The sequence below is a fragment of the Oryzias melastigma genome, linkage group LG18 (genome assembly GCF_002922805.2).
Source record: "Oryzias melastigma strain HK-1 linkage group LG18, ASM292280v2, whole genome shotgun sequence".
Taxonomy (NCBI): domain Eukaryota; kingdom Metazoa; phylum Chordata; class Actinopteri; order Beloniformes; family Adrianichthyidae; genus Oryzias; species Oryzias melastigma.
This window is the reverse complement of record NC_050529.1, coordinates 24,919,771-24,941,282: the sequence shown is the minus strand read 5'-3', so window position 1 is coordinate 24,941,282 and position 21,512 is coordinate 24,919,771. Positions and strand designations below refer to the sequence as shown.

The window sequence follows — 21,512 nt, the reverse complement described above, 5'->3', positions numbered from 1 at the left end:
GACGCTCTAAAGGTCTCTCAGTTGACCCAGGGGTAGACTCGTCTTCATTCATTGTTGCTGCTGTAGGTCCTGCTTTCTTTAATTGCCAACGAGGAAGTAGGGCTGCCAGACCAAACCACAGCATGATATAAAGGGGGAGGAAATAGCAGGACCTCTTGTCATGACTGCATTTTGCTGAATGTGCTCACTGAACATGCTGAAGCTTTTTATTTAAGATGCTGAAGAAATTTAATGTAATTGCAGAAGGGATTTGCTGAGAATGCTAAGATTAAGATTAAGATTAAGAAAACCTTTATTTGTCCCACAGTGGGGAAATTGCAAAATTGCTAAAGCTATTTGCACAATTGTCAAGTTACTAAAGGACTTTAAGTTGCAGAAATTGCAGAAAGTGCACAAATAAATTAAAGAATTTCTTGAAAAATTAGAAAAAAATCAAAGTATTCAAAAATGTGTAAAAGGCATAAAGTCAGAATTAGCCCCAAAACCTCAAGAGATGCTAAATTAGCCAGCAAAACTACCATGTTGCTAAAATACTAGCTTAACTCAGAATTGGTCCAAAAACCTTAGTGTATGCTAAATTATCTAAAAAAAGCTAACACGTTACTAAAATATTTGCTTAACTCAATATTATCCCAAAAAACCTTAGTAGATAAGAAATTTGCCAAATAAGCTAGCACGTTGATAAAACATTAGCTGAGGTCCGGAATAGCCCAAAAAACCTCAGTAAATGCCAAATTAGCAAAAAAAAAAAAAAAAAAAAACGTAGTAAAGGTAAAATTAGCGTAAAAAGTTAACATGTTGCAAAATATTAGCTAAAGTCAGGAATCGCCCATAAACCTCAGTGTTAGTATGTTGTTAAAATATTAGCTAAATTCAAAATTAGCCTTAAAAACTTCAGTAGCATTGATGTCCTGAACATGCTGAATGTTTTGATACCAGCCTGGCATCATTTGTAGAAAGTGTACAAATATTTAAAGAATTGCCTGAAAAAAAAGGCCAAATTTGCGTAAAATTTCAATAATTGCGTAAGTTAATGTAAAAGCATGAATGTCCTCAACATGTTGAATGTTTTTAATTGCATACATTTGAAATAATTCTATTTATTTTCAATGGGGTTGAAAAATCACATAAATTGCGTAAAATCCTAAAAAAAACTGTCAAATGTACAAATACCAAAAGTACAAGCAGGAATGTCCTTAACAAGCTGAACGTTTTAATACCAAGATTGATGAAATCAGTGAAAGTGTGATTGAGTTTTTAGGAATTAAAAACATACAGAAGAATACATAGAGAATGATCATTAAAGAACAATTCTATGAACCCACACGGGTTCTGCAGGTTTTGAGGTTGTCTGGGCGAGTCGTAGAGAGGAGCAGCTGCACCGTGTGTACGTGTTTACTCAAGTATTTCTACGGCCAATGTAGGCTGTATGTATGGGAGTCGCTGGCGTACGCCACACTCTGGTTTTCAGTAAAGTCTTAGCCACATCTGTCCTCACAGCTCCATGGCTGTCAGCAGCCAAACATGCAAACCTGTACCAGGTGCACGTATCTCAGGAACAGCAGTCACATTCTCCTTGCTCGGTGTGCAGATTTGAGGAGGTGGAAAAATGAGAAATCTGAACACACTCCTGTGTCTCACCTTCACCTTTATGTGTCGTAAAGTGTTCAATATGACCTGCATGTTGTTACAAAATGTACATGAACATCTTCTCTCCACAGGCTCATTGAATGTGTACACTCTTGATATTTTGAGCACTTTCACTTGCAAGGGAAGTTCTGATTAAGACTTTAACTGTTTTTGTAAGTTTCCTTTATAACAACAGAACACACTTCTCACGGATGGTGATTTCACCAACACGATAAATTATATTGAACAAATCCAGAACTACAAAAACACCAACAACTGAATCCAGACAAACCCCAAGCAAATGAACGGAGTAATCATCTCCATACGTTGCTCCTCAGTGAGCGGTACCATTACATTAGAACTGTTTACTTCTGCCAGTGCTGCAGAAAATCCGCTGTCCATCACTGCACCACTGTAAGCAGAGTCACTTCCTGACAGCTGTGCAGCTAAGCAGCATGCAAGATACACTTCTCATTATACACATTCACTTACAAGCAAAGAGACTAGATGTGTTCTGTGAAACACCACAGTGTTGTTGAGTTCCTTCTACAACAGAGGTGTAGCTGGACCGGATCCGGCCCCCGGGCCTTGACTTTAACGTGAGCTCTAAATCCTCCTTACTCTTCTTTCCTCTCTCCTTTCAAAATAAAATACACCCTGTGTCAAATAAGATCTACTTTATACTTGAAGAACTTTCCTCTGAACAGTAACTAGACACAGTTGTCCAGCTGAAGATCAGAAGATGAGTTTTAATCATATTTAAATAATAAATCTCTGACAGAACATCCAACCTTTCACTACTCAGTTATCTGACATGTTAAAGTCTAAACAAAAACAACAAAATTTCATTCAGAACTAAAACAAATTGAAACCACAAACGCATCCTTAATTGAAATTGTTTGCATTTTTCCTCAAAGCCAGTGAGCCACAATAGAGGGATAAAGGAGTGCATGTGGCTCGGGAGCTTCAGGTCGCTGACCCCTGACCCAGGAGGACACAAAGGCATAAAAAGCAAGAATAGCATTTACTAAAACATATATGACCAAACCACAACAGTGGACAGATGGGACAAAAGTAGAGCTTCTCGGTTCAGGACATCTAATACTAATGAAAGAGGCCTTCACATTTCATCTCTGTGGAGTTTCTGCTCTTGCTCAGGACTCCAGATGTGTCTGCTCTGTTTTGCCAGGTGTTCTAATACAGGATGGGAAAGTAATGATCTCCTATTTCAGAGCTGGAACACTGTCACAATAAACCAGCATTTGTTGACTCCACAGTGCAGCAGGATAGAGCTTGAAGTGTTTGAGATGCTCCAAGTGTTGAAAACAGCTGCTCACTAACTGTCCTCGGCTGGTTTTATTTCTTTGTTAACAGGATTAACGTGTCAGCTTTGCTTTGTGTGTTTTAGGAGCACTTCAGGACGAGTGCTTACAGTCTTTTGTCTTTTGTTTCTGATACGTTTTATGACTTGAATGAAACAGATCATAGGCTGTTGTCGCGTGGGCCCTAAACTACGGCCCGCGGGCCGGATTCTGCACTATTTTGGCTAAATTAGACATTTTTCCAGTTTTTTAGGCTAATTTGGCATTTAGCTAATACTTCAGCTACATGCTAGCTGTTTTAGCCAATTTAGATTTTTTTTTCCTCTAATTTTGCACTTCGCTAATATTTTAACTAGCTATCAGCTTCAGTGTTTTCAGCCATCAATTTAAGCATCTTCAGCTTTTAATGTATCGCCACCAGTGTGTGAATGGGTGAATGGGTCTGTGACTGTGAAGCGCTTTGGACCCTCAAAGGAGGGTAGAAAGCGCTATATAAGTATACACCATTGCAGGTAATGCTAGTTTTTGAAATGTTTTAGTATCATTTTTTTCTGTGAAGATTACAAAAATGAATTATTTAACATTTAGCTACGTGTGTCTTTCTGGAAAACCATATGAATCTTTACGTTTAGGCTGTGATTGTTAGACTTCTTCTGTTAGCCTACAAACTGACCTGGCCCCCCATCAGAGAAGAAAACAGTTCCGTGGCCCTCACAAGAAAAGGTTTGGGGACCCCTGGATTAAATTAGAAACAGATTCCATTTTAGTGTTCAGTGCCATCTTTTAAACCGTTGTGCAGTGGAGAATAGAACTACGCTTTAAGAATTGCTGACATGTCGCGTTAGCCTGAACCAGTCAAGACATGCATCATCTTTGACATCAATCTCACAGTTGCTCCATAGCATTTGCTTCAGTTAGGATTATTCTAATATTGGGCTAAGTACAAAAAGACTCAATACTTCCAAACCTCAACAACAGGTTGTTCTGCCGACTAATCGTTGTCGAAGAGATTCTGGAACCTACAAGTGGAGGTTCAGCATGAACTGAATGCACAATCCGGCTGTAGTTTTCGCCCTCACTTGCATGTGTAATGGCCACCTTTTCCCTCTCTGGAAGCCTCTTTAATCCACTTCAAAGAGCCTTTAGGTTGCTATAGTGATCAGCCTGATAATTATGTTTAATCTGCTATTATGCGCCATCAAAAGACCCATGAAATGCCATTTAAATTGCAAATCATTTGTTCATGAAATAGTTTGCATGTTCCTTCCCTGATGTCCTGTGATACTGCATTGGTCATTAATAAGCTGCACGCCAACCGCCGCTGTAGGTGTTCGTCAGTCCCCGTTGGTGCCGGTGTTATCATGCTTCCATGAAACCTGTGTTTGCACTCCTCACTCACTCTGGCTCTGAATCTGCTGTTTCTTTATCACCAGTTCCCATGAGAGACTGGGGTGAGGAATAAAGAACAAACTCTTTCATGCTTTACTTTCTGTTTTTCTTTTTCCTGATCTCAGGATGACAGCAGTTGCTTTGTGAGACTTTAGGACCACAACGAGCCTCTGACAGCTCACCCTGCTGCGCTGCTGCATTGTGCTGAAGTGTTGTCCATCATTGTTGCACCTGAGCGTTTGGAGGTCCTCTCACAGCACGCTCATTTAACCATCTCAGCTGGAAAAAAAGATGCTTACAAATAAGAAATACTTTTAGAAAAGGTTTATACCACCTATTTTGGTAAAGCATTAATATTCCCAACATGCTAGAACAGACAAACTCCTCTCTATCTGTAGAGGTTTGAATCTCCAAAGTAGAGAATTCTGTCAGCTGTCATCATGACAGGAAGCTTTGTGAAAGCTCTGCAGCTCAGACAAGGACGGAATCCTTTCAAAAAAAGGACAAAGAAGAAAAGCAAAAACCTTGAATGAAGGACAACATGAAATGAAGGATAAAGACAGCATGACTCGTCCCTTCAAAGCTCTTCGATGTGCCTGGAAGGCCAGAATGCAGAGCCGGTTTCATCGCTGTAATTTTCTGTTATGTTGAATCATGTATTCTAAAGTCTAAATTTCTGCATTTCTTTCTTGTCGTTCTCATAATTTATTGGCTAAAAGGATTTCAGAGACACTGTAAACTGCATGGATATATTTTATGGCTCGTTGAGTGCACGTTTAAGTTGTTGGGTCTTTACATTAGACTAAGACTATGAACCTGCAGAAATATCATCACTCCACACACAAACGAAACCCCAAAGTCAATTATCTTAGTTTGAAGCTATGCTGAGGTGTGCTGCTGCGCCTTCATCAGACAAGCATCAGTTCAGTGTCAGTAAATCCTGCTGGCAAAATGACAAATCAAACACGTCAATGCTATCAGTGCCTCCTCCCCATGGCGTCTCTTTATCAGAAGGATTTGTCCAGAAGGTTTTGATGAACTGGCGTTCATCGACACATCTGTCCACGTCATCATAAAGCAACTTTTTAAGTTTTATTTTAATTTGACATTTTGTGACGTTTATGAACATAAACAGGAGACCACATCACTACTTAAACACGGTGAAGTAGAAAGCAGAACGTTTCTGCATCTCACTTATTGCTTTATGGACTGGACCTGCAGAGAAAACGCTCTTTGATTTCTGTGTGGATGATAACTTTCAGTGTATGAGGAATTTAAAACTCATCAAAGGTGATGCAGGAAACAACAGGAAGTCAATCACATGCTGGGTCCAATGTCATGATCAAAGTGAAATATCAAGACCTGTTACATCCTCAACAAGTGCACACAAAGGTTAATACTTTTAATAACACATGTTAACTGTTGAATCAGTTAAGTTTTGTATGTTAAATATAACAAAAATTGGACTTTGCATTACATTAATGTAAAGTCAAAAAAGGAAAGCTCTCAAATTTCATCACCTTGACTCATGTGATTCAAATAGTCCCTAGATGTGACTGTGTGTGACTGAGGCCCTGCAGCAGACTGGTGACCCGTCCAGGGGGATTCCTGCTTCGCCTACGAGTGGCTGCGTGAGGCTCCAGTATCCTTGGGACCCCAAAACTAACAAAATGGGCTAAGAACATGGATGGATGGTTTCCTGATTCTCAAAAAGATTAATACCAAGCAGTGGTTGGACAAAAATAAAGACTGTGAAGGTTTTCTTTGTTCACAGCCTCATGAATGAACCCTAACATAAAAACTAGATTTGCCAAAAAGCTTTAGTTATTTTTATGACCTTATTTGGTAAAGTACACGCTCAGTGGCATGTGCTCAGAATAGAGCATTCAGTAAAACTTCCAATGTGATAGCATCAAGCTGCAAACAACTTTTGACACATTAAGCCGTGGTGTGAGGGTGTGCAATGAACCACATACTTCCTTCTGAACCGACCAATCAGCCGCTGTGCTTCACACAAGTGAGCGTTCACACCTGTTAACCGCAGTGCTCCAGAACAGAAACGTTGCGCTAAGATTCCGGAGAATTCAATTTACACTTCAGCAGCTATGCATCAAAGCAGCGATAGCAGGAAAAGAAGATCAACAACAAAGTTGTGAGTGTTTGTGTCGATAAAAGGAAATAGAAAAGTTCAGTTTTTACATCTCACTTCCTCCACATCTGCAGCACGAAGTTTCACAACAGCACTTCCTCCTGCAGACACCTGACTTTAGCTCAACAAATATGTTGTTCAGTATGAGGTGAAATGACTGTGAATGAAAACTAGACAGATTTTACTGTTTAATAATTAGAATGGTGCAGAATTTAAGAAGTATCTGGACATTAGAACCAAAGTATAGACAATAGGTCCATGCAGGTCTTCCATAATGAATTAAATGTAAACAGATATTTTATAAAATCTCCTTCAAATGTGTCTGTAACATCTGCTCTATCGTTTTTGGGAAAGACTTCACTTTAGAATTTCCAGTGTGTTCTACGCCTGATCTCTCCAGTATCGGCAGTCCTCCACCACCTCCACTTTGCCGTTATCTCTGTTGGATGGTTGACATTTAAGGTGAGGTGGTTGTTCCACCAGAGTGCCCCACCACTTCTCTCTGCTCAGTGGCCTTTCCACCACTGACCCACCAAATTCATGAGAGTATTTCTGAAGAAAACTAGACTCTGTCTGAAGCCAAACCAGAGTTCTTAGGGTCAAAGTCAAAGTCAAGGCCCGGGGGCCAGATCCGGCCCTCCAGATCATTTTATTTTATTGTTATTAATGACCCGATGTTATCTTGTACTTATTTCTAACTTGTATAATTTTGACAAAATATAGTTTTATGGAGAGTAAAATATTGAAAGTTATTTAAGGTTTAAGTTGATTTATTCTGGAATAATATTCCTGCATTTTTATTATTCATAATTATGGTAAAAAGTTACAGTTTTCAGTTTTAAAAACGGGCATTCTCTTTTTGGACTATTTTGGCATTTACCAAGATTTTTTAGGCTATTTTGGAGTTTACATAATATTTCAGCTACATGCTCGCTGTTTTTTGTCTAATTTAGGCTTTTTTAAAGTTGTTTAGGCTGTTTTGGAGTCAGGCTAATATTTACATGCTAGCTGTTTTGGCTAATTTAGGCTTTTTTTTGGTCATTTAAGCTATTTTGAAGTTTAGCTAATTTTTCAGCTACATGCTAGCTGTTTTGGTTAACCTAGGGTTTTTTTTGTTGTCATTTAGCTAATATTTTAGCTGGCTATTAGCTTCAGCATTTTTAGCTATCAATTTCAGCATGTTCAGCTATCAGCACTAGCATCTTCAGCAGCCAAATTCAGCTTACATCATTCACACTAGCATTATTACAGGTAATACTATATATCTAGTTCATAGTTATGTTAAAAAGTTACAGTTTTAAAAATGTAGTTTTAGAGTGTTCAATAAATGTTTATCCAGTTCGGCCCATGATCTAAGGTGTGTCTTGGATTTTGGCCCCTTGTGGGATTGAGTTTGACACCCCTGTCTTAGGGATACAAGGTGAGGAGAATCTGTAACTGCCATCTCCCTCTTCTCTCTTTGTTATCCTGGTGTGAATGTAACTGTTTCCTAAAGACTTTACTGTGTGAGTCTTTGAACAACTGGCCTCTAATCATTATGTTTCTCCTAACTTGAACATTTCCTATAACACAAATGTGTTCCCAGCTTGATCTTGGTTGTAACATTTGTAAGAGACTTTAGGTCTAAAGTAACAAGAGCAGAAAACAGAAGAAATTCAATGGCTGCATGTTTACTGGATGTAGAATTATATCACTGAACGATTGTCTGATTGGATGGACATTAAACCTGCATCACAAACATCTGTCATGATGATTGAGTCTAAGCAGCTTTCCAGGATCATAGAAAGTGATCCCACTTATGTAAGTCTGTATTTTTATTAGTTGAAAGCCTAATAGAATTAAATGTTGTTTTCTAAACCTTTTTAATACTGTGTTCTTTAACTCTTTAAAAAAGGACTTCTGAGAACAGCTGCTCCTCCAGCCTTTACTGTTTGAAGAGTTCCCATTAGACTATCTCAGTACAATTAAGAAATGGATTCCTAGCAAAAGAAACATTTAGTAACTCTCCTTTTCCCATACGTGCCTGCCTTTCAGGTATATATAACCATTGGATGAAACCTCCTTTGTCTGCAAGACTTTCCCGTCATAAACTCGTATTCATGTCCTTAACATTCTGCTTCTGACTGCAGTGTGGTCATGAGGTCCATGGATAACAAATAATCTTAAGGCGATGTTTGTCTCTGTGTGTTTGTGGTTCCTTCTCTTGTTTCAATCTCTACTAAACATTTCTTTTAGAGAATGTTCAAATAAATCTACAGAACTCTAAATGGTAAATCCTTATACAGCAGTTTGCTACTGTCACAAACAGGCAGACGGCTGGATCCAAGCGCAGCAGGTTTTACTAGCACAGACGAGAGAACAGGCATGAAGCACAGTTAAAAGTCCACAAAGCTAAATCAGGGTCAGGCAGGCAGGGGTCAAACACGAGCATGAGGGCATCAGAGGCGGCAAACGAGTCAGGGTCAGATGAAACAGAAGATCGGGTCAGGATGAGAACGCTCAGAGATGCAGGCAGAGTGGCACAAACAAGACTTCACACTGAGCACTGGGAATGATTGGAGATGGAAAACAGCTGTGGGGCTTCTGGGAATGACAGCAGGGGCTGATGGGAAGTGTAGTGGGGAGACCCAGGAAGTGCTAGTCCCCCCACTGATGGCCAGAGGGGGAGACGGGACCGATTCGTGACAGTTACCCTCTGAGAAGACCCAAGGTACTTTACACTGACACCCATGCACACACACATTCGCACACTGATGGCTCCGGTGCCATCCAATAAGCACCAGGAGCAATGTGGGGTTCAGTGTCTTGCTCAAGGACACTTCAACACATGGGCAGGAACTGAACATACAATGTTCTGATCAGAGGTTGACCGCTCTACCTCTGCTCCACTGGCACTCCTAAAGACATAATTTTTTTTCCTTAAAGAGACTGGATGAGATGTAGGGTGGTACTTTTATTTCTACATTTACTCTTGCATTCTTCCTCAATATTTTGATCAGATGTAAACTTGGTTTGTTGCTGTGTTTGTGCGACTTACACTGACATCAGGTAGGTCGTTGACCTTTCCTTTGTCTCCTTGGAGCCTGATTGGTCCTTGCTAACCTTTCATTCTGTTGAATCTCTGCTTTCTTCTGCCTTGGTACGGGAGTTGTGCTCCCTTGAGCTGGGCTTTTGTTCTGTTCTAGGTTATGGAGGTTCTGGTCGGGTGGGTGGTGGCAGGCTCCTTGCCTGGATGGGGCTCTCATGTGGGTGGACCCTTGCCAGTCCTGTGGGCATGGGGTGCAGCCAGCACTCTCTGTGCTTCTGTGACCTCTGGCCGTGGGGATACCTGTGATGGACTGATTTTGGGTGCTGGTATCAGACTGATGTCCCTCAGGTTGCCTCTCCGTTTAGGGAGGGATGTAGGTGGTACTTCAAAGACGTGTTTGAGAGTGAGTTTCTGTTTTTGAACAAACATCAGCTCTATATGGACATGCATCTGTCACTCCAACTTCTAAATCCTCTCATTCTTTCTCAGTGTTATGGAGAAGCTGGACCCATAGACATGGTACACCCTAGATAGATCTCCAGGGTGTACCATGCCTTTGCACCATAGTAGTAAAGACTGGGTAAAGATGTGGTACACCGGATAGGTCTAGAAGTCTGCAATAGTGTTATGTCTGTGCTCATAAAAATGAAGTTTAGCCTCTAATACACAAAGGATTTTTAAAATGCACGCCATGTGTGTCCAAAGATGACAGAACCCCAGATTTGACAACTGAAACTGTCCATAAGAAGCTCAGCTCGTATCTGTTAGCTCAGACAGGACAAGTGAAGGAAATAAACAGAACTGATCCATGAAACCTGAAGCATCTCCCCTTCATAATGTGCTGTATTACACTGCTGTCAGCTCACTTCCCTTCAGATGCTTCCAGTAAATGTGATGCCTCTAGTTTATTTTGCACATCAATTGCCAGTTGGTTTGATATTATGACATGTACAGAGTAGTAAAGTATCTGTGATCGCATTCAGTTTCTTTATGTTTTACTGCTACAAGAACACTGTTAACTCATTAAGCTTTGTGTCGTTCCCCAAAAGGAAGAATTGTGTTTTTATTTCTGGCCATGGCAACCTCATACCACTAACACTAGCTCACCTGCAGCGATTCAGAAAGTGCAGATAATTGGAAAATGTGGGCTGCTGGGTAACAAATTGTCAGCATAAATAGAAAAACTGTACAAATGCAGCCCATTTACCATTAGTATGGAGATCCACACAGCAAACGACACGGCTCTCCTCCTGGCTGGCTCATTAGTGTAAATGATGTCAGCACACCAAAGACTGGCTTGTTTCTGCCCTTAAATACTTATTTTCCTCACAGAGGTTTGACCCCGGCCTCACCGTGTGGTTCTGCAGCCGACGCTCCAAGCAAAGCGAAATATCTGAGCGTGTTGGTGAGATTATGTCCTAACAAGACTACTGAGCAGTCCTTTCAGATCCATGTGCACTTTTTAATGAGGATTCATGGCAGGGCAAAGCACAGCATGAGGCATGGAGATCCACAAAGGTTGTAGCTTCGAAGGAGAAAACAAAGAAGAATGGAATCACTAAGATCTAACAGAAAAGATTGGAGAAATGCTTTTTGTTTGGTATATGAGAGCGCAACGATAGAGACAGTTTCCATGAAACTAATGCATTTCAGCCTTTAACTTTAATACATGAAGTTATTGTTCTCTATGTCATGTAGGGCACAATTAGTCGACTAATCGACGACTAATTGGCGATTAAAATAGTCGACGACTAATTTAATAGTCGATTAGTCTTTACTTTATATTATATGGTGTCAGAGTGTAGTAAAGTTGAAAGTTATAATGTCATTGTGCTACATTTAGGGACTATTTTGGCATTTATTAAGGTTTTTTAGGCTATTTTGGAGTTTATCTAATATTTCAGCTACATGCTAGCTGTTTCAGCTAATTTTGGATTTTTTAAAAGTTTTTTTAGGCTATATTCGAGCAGCATTTCAGCTGCATGCTAGCTACTTAGGCTAATTTAGATTTTTTTCAGTTTTTTAGGCTAATTTGGAGTTTAGCTAATATTTCAGCTACATGCTAACTTTATTGGCTAACTTATGTTTTTTTATGTTTTTTTAGGCTGTTTTTGAATTTTGCTATTATTTCAGCATTTTAGTAATACATTTTTAGCATCTTCAGCTCTCAGCACTAACATCTTCAGCGGCCATATTCAGCTTCCAGCATTCACACTAGCATTATCACAGGTAATACTATATATCTAGTTTTTAGTTAGATTCCAGCTAATGATGGTTAAGATGTGTGTTTTACATCCAGTTTGAAAATGACCTGATTAGTCGACTAATTGGAAAAAATAATCAGTGATTAGTCGAATATTAAAATAATCGTTTCTGGCAGCACTAATTTCATGTTTTAATGACAGTTTGGCTGTAAGAAGCTGATTTGACAACATTTTTCTCCACAAATTGAGGATTGCCCCCATCTGACGCCTAAATTCACCATTATTAAAAAGTCTGAACTGTTTTCATGTGACTATCACATTCAATAGACATCAATAATTAAGCTTTGTTTGGGAATATTTGTATTGAGCATCAGTTGACTTCTTTAACATACTGTAACTTTTAACCATTAACACAATATTTCCAGTAAATTCTGAAGGAGAAAAGCAGCTCGATGAGTCACAGAAAATCAAACAGCAGAAACACTGGAACTCTTGTTTTAAAGGGTTAAAGAATGAAATGTGAATAGTTTATGGAAGTATTTCTTTTGGTAAAATATATTTGGCCTCACGTGTGTTTTGCAGCACAAACAGTTCCATGAAGGCACATGGTTGTTGAGGCTGTAGCTGAATAAACACAAACATATTTTAATGATTTTATTTCGGTCAGGGTTTAACCAGTTATGTCCTCCTCCGACCACAAGGGGGAGCCCTCTCCAGAGTACTGACTGGATCTGTTTGCTTCCTTACTCCATTTCCCATCATGCATCTGCTGCAGCTCCTACCTTCACCAGCTGTTCCTCACTCATGCCACTCCCCATGCTGTATTTAACGCTCCTCTCCACTCTGCTCCGTGTGAAGTCTTGTTTTGTTCTCCACAGCATCAGTCTGAGCGTTTATTCTCTGCTGTTCAACCACTGACGGTTTTATTCGCCTCCTGCCTCGCTCCTTGCTTTGACTCTGACCTGTTTCCTGACTCCGGCTTGTCTTGTGTTTACCTGCTCTTTGTTCTCATTAAACCATGTTGCATTCGGATCCAAACGTCTCAGCCTCTGTGTCACAACTTTGTTGTTATTTGGTTAAAAATGAACTGAGAATGGAGAAAGCGTCTTGGAAGTGAAATGATTTAAAAATATCTTTGATAATTAAAGATGAATCAAATCCAGTTGACAGCTTGTTTACCTACTTTGTACCGTGAAGATATAAATGTTTTGTTTATTGTGTTTTTGCTACAGTTTAATCTCTGCTTAAGAAAGTATAACAGCCTATTAGTTGTTCTGTTCAAGTTTTTAAAATGTTAAATATTTCCAACTTAGAATACCAACTGTAGTATTTTGCTGCACTGAAACATGTATGTATATATATATAAATATATTTATTTATATATTAATTTCAGAAAAGATTTTTTAAAATAAAATTATATATTACCTAAACCGTACAACTTTTGTTGGCAAAAGAATAGATAATAACCCATTTGAAAGGGTCCTTAAAGGGTCCTTAAAGGGTCCTTAAAAAAGGTCCGTTCTGTGCGTGAGCGTAAAAAGGCATGTCTACAGATGAGGTTAGAAGGAATCTCTGTGGAGCATGATGTTTGCAGATGACTGTGGTGAGAGCAGGAAGCAGGTGGAGGAACATCTAGAGAGGTGGAGGTTTGAAAAGGAGAGGAATGAAGATCAGCTGCAGCAGGACAGAGAATCTATGTGTGAATGAAATAAAAGGTCAGTTAGGAAATATAAACAATATCTGGTTGCTAAACTAAACAGACTAAATGAAACTGGTTATCCCTGACCTTAGACCCTCCTTCACGTTAAGGAGAAACTCTTAAAAAACCTGATTCAAAAAAAATAGAAGAACCCTCAGGGAGGTCCACATGAAGGAGAGATCCTCTCCTAGGACGGACTGGCGATGTACCGGGACTGTTACTGAGGAATAGCTTATCTAACTCTACAACTACATGTTGGAATAGAGTTCAGCCAGATAGGACAGGGAGACAGGTGGGGGCGTGGTCCACAGCCATGACAAGCCAGAGGCGAGGTCCACGACCAAGAACAGGAGCACTGAATCTGAAATCTCTCCCGCTCTGCAGAGGGGAGTGGGAGAGGGGAACAATACATGAATCACACTGCACCAAACTGACTTCTAAAGGGAGCAGCTGAAAGACAAAGAAGAAGAAATGCCTAATGTCTACTGTGACTCATATCTGAACGTTTCTGACGTAAAACAATGTCACTCATTTCACCAAATTCAATCTTATTTATTGAGTTTGTAAGACGTTAAAAGAGACGACTGTCATCTGTTCTTCCCAATCTTGTTGATCTACTTTTCTCACCTTGCTATTAACGCATGTGGCTCAGGGCTAAAATGGTGTGTTTGTAGTCAGTTGTGACGGGGCAACAGAAGGAAACATGATTAGTGTTTGTCATTTTTGAATTGTTCTGGACCGCCAAGAGAGAAGAGGCGTGGTTAGTTTCTTTAGCATAAGGTCTTTGGTCACTTTTGGCTTCCTGTGTTCATTTTAACTGATTGATTTTATCCTTTGTATTTACAGAACACAGCCTTTCATCCTTTCTCTGTCAAAGTAATTCGGTGAATTAGCATTCTGATATTCCTTTCTATGTTTTTGTCCTTGGAACCTTAAGTGGATTAAGCAGAACTGTTGATTCATAGTTCAATAGAAGTTAAAGAGCGTTCAGAAGAATGAATTAAAACAGATTTGTTTCTTGGGATTATTAACAATACAAAAACGGCTTAAGGGAGAGCTGCTCCAGATTGTGTGAACATACAGTTATAGCCTCTTTTCATGTATTTCTGAGTTTAATATGAAGCTCATTGTTTTGTTCAAAGGTATGAAAATAGCTCTCTGTGTGAAGCTGTTTTCCTGTAATCCTTGGAGGCTGTTTTGGTTTTTACAGGGAAATCTTCAAGGTTCTAGAAATCCTGAAAACAAACATATGTTGAAGCGTATTTATCTGTGTATGTCCTGTCAGCTCCAGCCTCCTCACAGGTGTGAGGTGTTCCCATACCTCCTGATATTTCACTTAAGCTACATCTGCTGCTTTCAGGCTTCAGGAAACAAATCCATGTCCACTGTTGGTTCCAGAGCAAGGTGCATTCTTCCTGTTTCAGAGAGACACTGACTTTTCTTTAGTTTTGAGCAAAGTGAGCTTAACTTGTTTGTTTTTGGGTTAGTAACGGGTGTGTTTGAGGCTGTAAACTCTTCAGCTTTTAGCACACAGTTTGAAGACTTCTCTTGATTTGATGAGATTTATTTCTCAGTTATGTTTATTAGATAAGAAAGTGTTATTTCCAATACAAACATTTTAGTTTGAAGACTTGTGATTTTGTTGTTTGTTGTGTTTCTGCGTTAGTTTATATCCTTTGAGGTCACTTTCTAGTGCTCCAGTTTCTTGTGTTAACCCTTTAACTCTGGAGCTCCAGTGTTTTTGTTCTTTGATTTCAGCTCTTCTCCTTCAGAGTCTGCTGGAGTTATCATGTTAACGGTTGAAAACTTACAGTATGTTAAAGATTTTGTGTTTAAGCATCACCCGCAACGGCTCAGGTGTTAAAGGGTTACATTATTAATAATCCAAACCTGATTCTCCTTCAGTCAGTAATGAGAAGCACATTATCCTGGTTACGTTAAGTCAGATAGTTTGTCTTGTGCTTGTACTTACTTTCACATCCATGTTTAGGTGTCTTTATCAGTAGTGGGTGAAACATGGGATGTTAATTCTCATCCTGCAGCCCCTTTCTCCCTGTTTATGCTGATGCTGCCTTCATATGTATATAATGATTATTTTAATTTTTAAATTGCTTTGTATTCATACTCTCTCAAATAGTGTCAGCTTTAGAACATGCTCACTGTGCAAGTCACTGTGATTGTCTATTAAACTGGAACAATAAAGTTTTGTTGTTATTTTTTTGTGCTTTCTAAGCACCAGTCAACTTTACATTAGCATTTAAAAGTGTAATAAACCTCATCATTAGATGTTAACACAGTCATTGTCCACAGTCATTGGCCAGTGTCGCATCTGTATTCAATAGTGACTTAAGTTGACTTTAATATTCATGAACATACAATATGATATGTAAACAAATGGTTTTCTGTGATAACTTGTGGACTTCCTGTTCTGATGATCATAGACTACAATGAACTCAACGGATTTCTTTCTCTTTGTTTTAGTGAACTTCTGGCTCCAGACTTTACAGAGACGTTCTACTCAGAAGATGGGAAACCGGTGACTTTAGAAAATCAGAATTACACTGTAAGTATTCCATTTGTTTTCTGTCCAACCGCTCTCTTCAGCTCGGGTCATGGGGGCAGCAGTGGCCGACTTTCCCTGATCACTTCCTTATTCTCCACTGAGGGAATCTTTAGACATTTCTCTAGACCGTTGAGAAACGTCATCTCTGCAGCGAGTTCTGGGTCTTCCCTGGGATCTCTGCCCAGCAGGACATGCCGGGAACCCCTCCCTAGAAAGGGTTGGAGGGGCATCCACCATAAATGAGAACTGATTGAAATTAGATCATTAAATTGAAAGCTTTGCTCTCTGACTTTGGTGTGGCAGACAGGAGTAATGGTTCCTCTCTTAAAGAAGGGGGACCTTTGGGTTCTGTAACTACAGGGACGTACCTGGTGTCACTTAGAAAGTCTACTTGAAGGTACTGGAGAGGAGAACTCCGCTGATAGTCATGTGACTGATTCAGGAGGAACAGTTTTTATTGTAATCGTCAGACTGTGGATCAGCTTTACACCTTACGCTGAGTGCTTCAGTCCTTGGAGTTCATCCAATCCACATGTGCTTTTGGAAAAACCATTGGGTTCAAAAGAAAAACCCTCAAATAAAACAAAAATTTGATTTTCAAAAAATAGACAAAATAGTCATCTTGTCCACAGTCTTTTCATCCATCCTTTTCCAAACCCACAGAATTCCTTTAGGGTCACAGAGTTGCTGGAGCCTATCCCAACTACTGCTTGGCAAATGCAGAGTTCATTCTGGACAGGTCACCCGTCTGTTGCAGTCCTCCACTGCCATGAATTGGAGATAAAACAATATACATCAAAATAAAAATATGTGGCGAAACAAAATTGCTCCCCTCTACCATCAGGACAAGACCAGGAGTTCTGGATTTGGAAACAAGAGTATCGACTGAAAAAGGACATGTGCAGGTTTATTTCAACAGCTGTAGATGTCTCTCAGCTGCTCTTCTTTCCAGCAGTTGTTCTGGCATCTGTCACACGCTAAACTAAAAGAGGCAAAAACACCAGCCTTACCAAAACTGAAACAAAGAAAAGATTTGCTCAAAATCTCTTGAAGATGTGAAACTTGATCTACTAGTTGGAGGTGTAAACTGATGACAGCAGGAAGTTGCTCATTTGTTGATCAGTTGTGATGTCAAAATGGTGTCTTATAGCTTGAGTCCATAGATCTTTGTGTGCTCACTCAGAGATAAAACACATGCGTGTGTGTTTGTGTATGGTTCGGTACACTTGAAAAATATTTGTGTTGACAGAAAACATTTTGGAATGTTTGAATGAATCTTAATTGCAGTAAATCTTTTTTACACATGCATCATTATTTTTTTACACTAGGACACATTTGAATTGTAAATGTGCAAAACATGCAAATTGTTTTTACAGATACACAAATTGAGTTTGCACATTGAAAACATATTTAGATATCTTGACATCATTTTCTTCTTCATTAGGACTTCTCTGTGCAGCGGCTCCAATCTCCTCCAAAGCAGCTCACATTTGTGACACCAAGGTTTCTGAGAGGCTTTGTTGCTCGCAGCATGAGTCACTCACTGACTGCCTCGTCTCACCTGTCACATGCAAATTATTGAAAACAAATTGAGACCTGCTCTCAAGTCAAGGTTGTAAAATTATATATTTATGTTTCCTCATCAAAAATTCTGTTCTGCAGAGTGAGGGCAGCCGTTGTCTCCCTGAGGCTCTGATTCCTGTCAAAACCATTACCTGTTCGTACATAATGAAACCATTTGCAATGGATATATTCTGGTAATGGCTAACTCATTTAAATGTATGAGTGTGTGATCCAAAAACATGTTTTGTCTTCACTATAAACCACTGCAGTTAAGTACACACATGTTCATGTTTTTTCTTTTTTCTAGAATACACACCTTAGAATTGATGTTTGTTGCAGTGTTGTGGCATAACAGACCCATTTGGAATGGCTGTAACCGTTGTTTTAACATGGTCAAAGCAGATGGAGCTGCTCACTCTAGCTTTTCCATGTCAAGCATGTCCTTCATCCAGTCTTAAAATCATCATCATGTGATCATTGGTGGAATTTTAAAGTCTCCTTATGAAAACTTTGGAAAACACATCAGAACTTGTTGTTCTCTCTAAATGATTATGGTATATTACAGACTCTGGAAGCTCCTTCGTGGCTTGTAACCAGAAAGCGTGCACCGTATTTCTGAGATAAAATAATAGTAATAACAAAAAAACGACTAATCGACTATTAAATTAGTCGTATACTAATCGACTAGTCGTGGCAGTCCGAATATCAAGTCACTCGACATGTTGAAAATCCATCCGCTACTTTCTTAAACCGACCGCTACATTAAAACTCCCCAAGCTATCAAAGTTAGCAAGAAACAAACAGATTTGGAAAGTTTCTTTGAACACAAATATGCAGCAAGAAGAGCCCTTGACTTCAAAGTCAAAGAAATCTGCATTTAACTGACAAAAAACAGGAGATTCACTCCAAATACAGATTTATTGTGACAGTTGCCCACACAGACCATAATAATAATGGATAAATTCAGCAACCAGCTGTCTAATGTTATGAGGATGCTGCTAATAAAGTTGTTTAAATGGAGGATTCATGTTTATTATTGTATTTAAAAATACCAATTCTAGTCACTGTTTTTCTTTTCGTTTTTTTATCCATCACATCTCAAAAGTCGGAGCTAAAAAGTTAAGGAAAACTGGAAGCTAAAGAACAAGTTGCAGCTGCCTTCAGTGTCGTACAGGCCGGTCAGTGACAATATTGTCAGAAAAAGGTCAGAGACCACTGATCTAATGTAAAACTTTCAGTCCAATCACTGTGCTAAAGAAACACAACAGCTAACAAATAAGACAGCGCGCTGTATCAGTGTTTTAAACATGAGTGAAACAGTTGTCTATCCAATCTTCTTATGTGTGAGGCTGACATACAAATGCAATAAAATGATGAATCAAAGCCTGTTATGATAAGGTCTGACCGCGTGCTGCTGCCAGTGAGCTTATCAGACCCATTTCCCATTAACATGGTGGTTCCAGGTTTAAATAGGGAGAGCTTCATTCACCATCAGATGATCCAGATGGACTCTAACTAGGATTTAGATCGAGTGGTTCTGCTGCTTCAGGACTAAAGAAGATCAGTCTCATCCTTTGGGATTTTATTTGACGGTTGCGATGCTAACCCTGAGGCAGCCATTATTATGTCTGTGGATGAAGAAGACTCCCATCAAAGACCACCAGCACCAGCCCCCCTGGGGAGATCAAGCACTCAACCGCTGTTTGTTTAAAGACAGCAAAGCCTTTAACAAAGCCCATCACGCCTCCATGCTTCTTATTACTGCTAACAAAAAGGAACAGTAAATACAGGAGTTTACTCTGTTTTTCTGGCTGCTTTGAGTTCATTTCCAGGATTTTCATCAGACTTTTCACAGGAGAAGGACAAACGACAAGAGTAATTTCTGTCCTCAAGGGAAGTTTTCATAGATCCAAAGACTGGAACCGTCTGTGTCCACTGCAGCTCGGATGTGTGAAATGACAGTGGCCCAGGAGAGGCTGGAGACTTTCCACTAGAGCAGAGCTGCTCACTCCTGGTCTGTTTTCCAAGACCTGCTTGGAGCTGGTTAGCTCAGTCAGGTCCCTTCTCATTCTGACTGAATGAACACACCTGATCCAGGTGTGTCCTGCTCAATCTGACATTCCTTCTTCATAAAATTATCAGTCAGTGCCGCTTCAGGCTTCATTTTTGTTATTCAGAATCATGTGGCTGATGTCAGAAATGATGTAGGGAATCATGGAATCACTTATAACAAAAATGAGTAAAGCTGCTTTGCTACTGAGTGGGGAGGAGTGTAGATCCTGGATTATTCTGTTCTTTAGAGGACCTTCAACACAATATAAAAAACCTGACAAAAAAATCCTCAAATTTGCAACTCAATAACTGACTTCTGCCTTTCACCCTTTAACGCTGGAGCTCCAGTGTTTTTGTTTTTGATTTACTGTAACTTTTCAAACGTTAACACGATCATTCCAGTAGATTGTGAAGGAGAAAACCGAGCCGCTTTTCTCCTTCACAATCTACTGGAATGATCCTAGCGTTTGAAAGGTTACCGTATGTTAAAGATTTTGTGTTAAGCATCACTTCGGGTGTTAAAGGGTTAAAGTCAGTGTACTGATTGTGTTCCAATTATTCCCATTTGACAGAAGTAGCAGAACTTTTTCCAAATGACAATGGGCGTCCAGGAGGAACAGACCACAGCTTGTTTTGGAATGTGAGCCTCTTAAGCATGATCTGTATTACATCCTGTATGAGTAAGTTGATTTATTACAGTGAGCTGCTGGGGGGGTCTTTACTGTCACCAGACTAATGCATGGGCTCCAACGGAGCACTCAGTGCTGCTGTTCAAATGAAATACCTAATTTAATGCTCCAGCGAGCCGAGAGACTTTTGAACTGTCAAAATAAACGTGCGGGGATCATTTCATCCTTGAGGTGTTAAAGCCTTTTCCAACAATGAAGGTGATATTCTGTTACCCTTTAGGAAAGCCTTTTGAGTGCCCTCTGAGTGCTGAAAGCGGGGATTTCTTTCTGCTCTTTTGCTTTGAGCTTGTTTTGAGCAGTGAACAGTTTTACTAACAGCATCAGGGATTTGAAATGATGTAGCTGTTAAACTATAAGTGTAATAATGAAGTCGTTGGATGAGGATGTTCTGGGAAGCTGCAGTTTAAGGGAGGGGTCTGCAACCTTTACCAGTGAAAGAGGCATTGGGCCTGTTTGGTACTGATCAAAACCTAATAGGAACCGCAAAGCCTTTTTTAAAACTTTTTAGCAAAATTGAATTCTACTTTGCATCATTACATTGTCGTTTCTTATGATAAATATGAATTGTATTAATTTTTGGACACAAATATATAAATAAATACTAAGATAAAGTGGAATTTTCTGGAAGTGTAAAGTTGTTTTTTTTTTTTTTTTTTTTTTTACTTTTGAGAGAAGCTCATATGACTTTCTTTCAAAATGCAAGACTTCCTGTCTCAAACAGGAACATCCAAGTGAAGCTAATGTATTCCTAAGCAACAGAAGACAAAGCTGACATGTTTTCTTGTTATACTTTAGGTTTACTTTGGTGAGCTGTCATCCTCTTCCCTACTTACTACTGGAGCATAAACATGAAACATTGTGTATTCTGGAGACAATGTAAAGTAAATGAGCCTAATGATGTCAGCAGGATATAAAAAACATTACAGTTTATCCTCTAGGTTCACCTCAGCCACAAACTTAACTCGAATAATTTAAATCAATGCTAAGTTAGCAGCCCTTCCTTTTAAAAATGACTATCATTTGCTTTGTCTTTATCCATAGATGTGGAGGGTTGAAGAGCCACATGTGGCTCTGGAGCTGCAGACCTTTGGTTTAGTGTCATCCTTAAATACTCATATTCAGTATCCGTGTGGGTTTAATATGCTTTCAAGATGTCCTACAATAGAGCCTTTATTAAAAGCAGACAATTTATCAAAATGTTATAAATACATGTTTCATTTAATGA

The 21,512-nt window shown here is 39.4% G+C and overlaps 1 protein-coding gene across 2 annotated transcripts in view; it reads left to right on the top strand.

Moving 5' to 3' along the window:
- Positions 1–21,512, top strand: part of adam19a (ADAM metallopeptidase domain 19a) — a 107,495-nt gene that overhangs the window by 50,700 nt on the left and 35,283 nt on the right. For both annotated transcript variants that reach the window (XM_024288298.2, XM_024288297.2), the window contains exon 4: positions 15,902–15,983. In XM_024288298.2, coding sequence (XP_024144066.1) covers positions 15,902–15,983 — 82 coding nt within the window. The remainder of the gene's footprint in view (positions 1–15,901; positions 15,984–21,512) is intronic.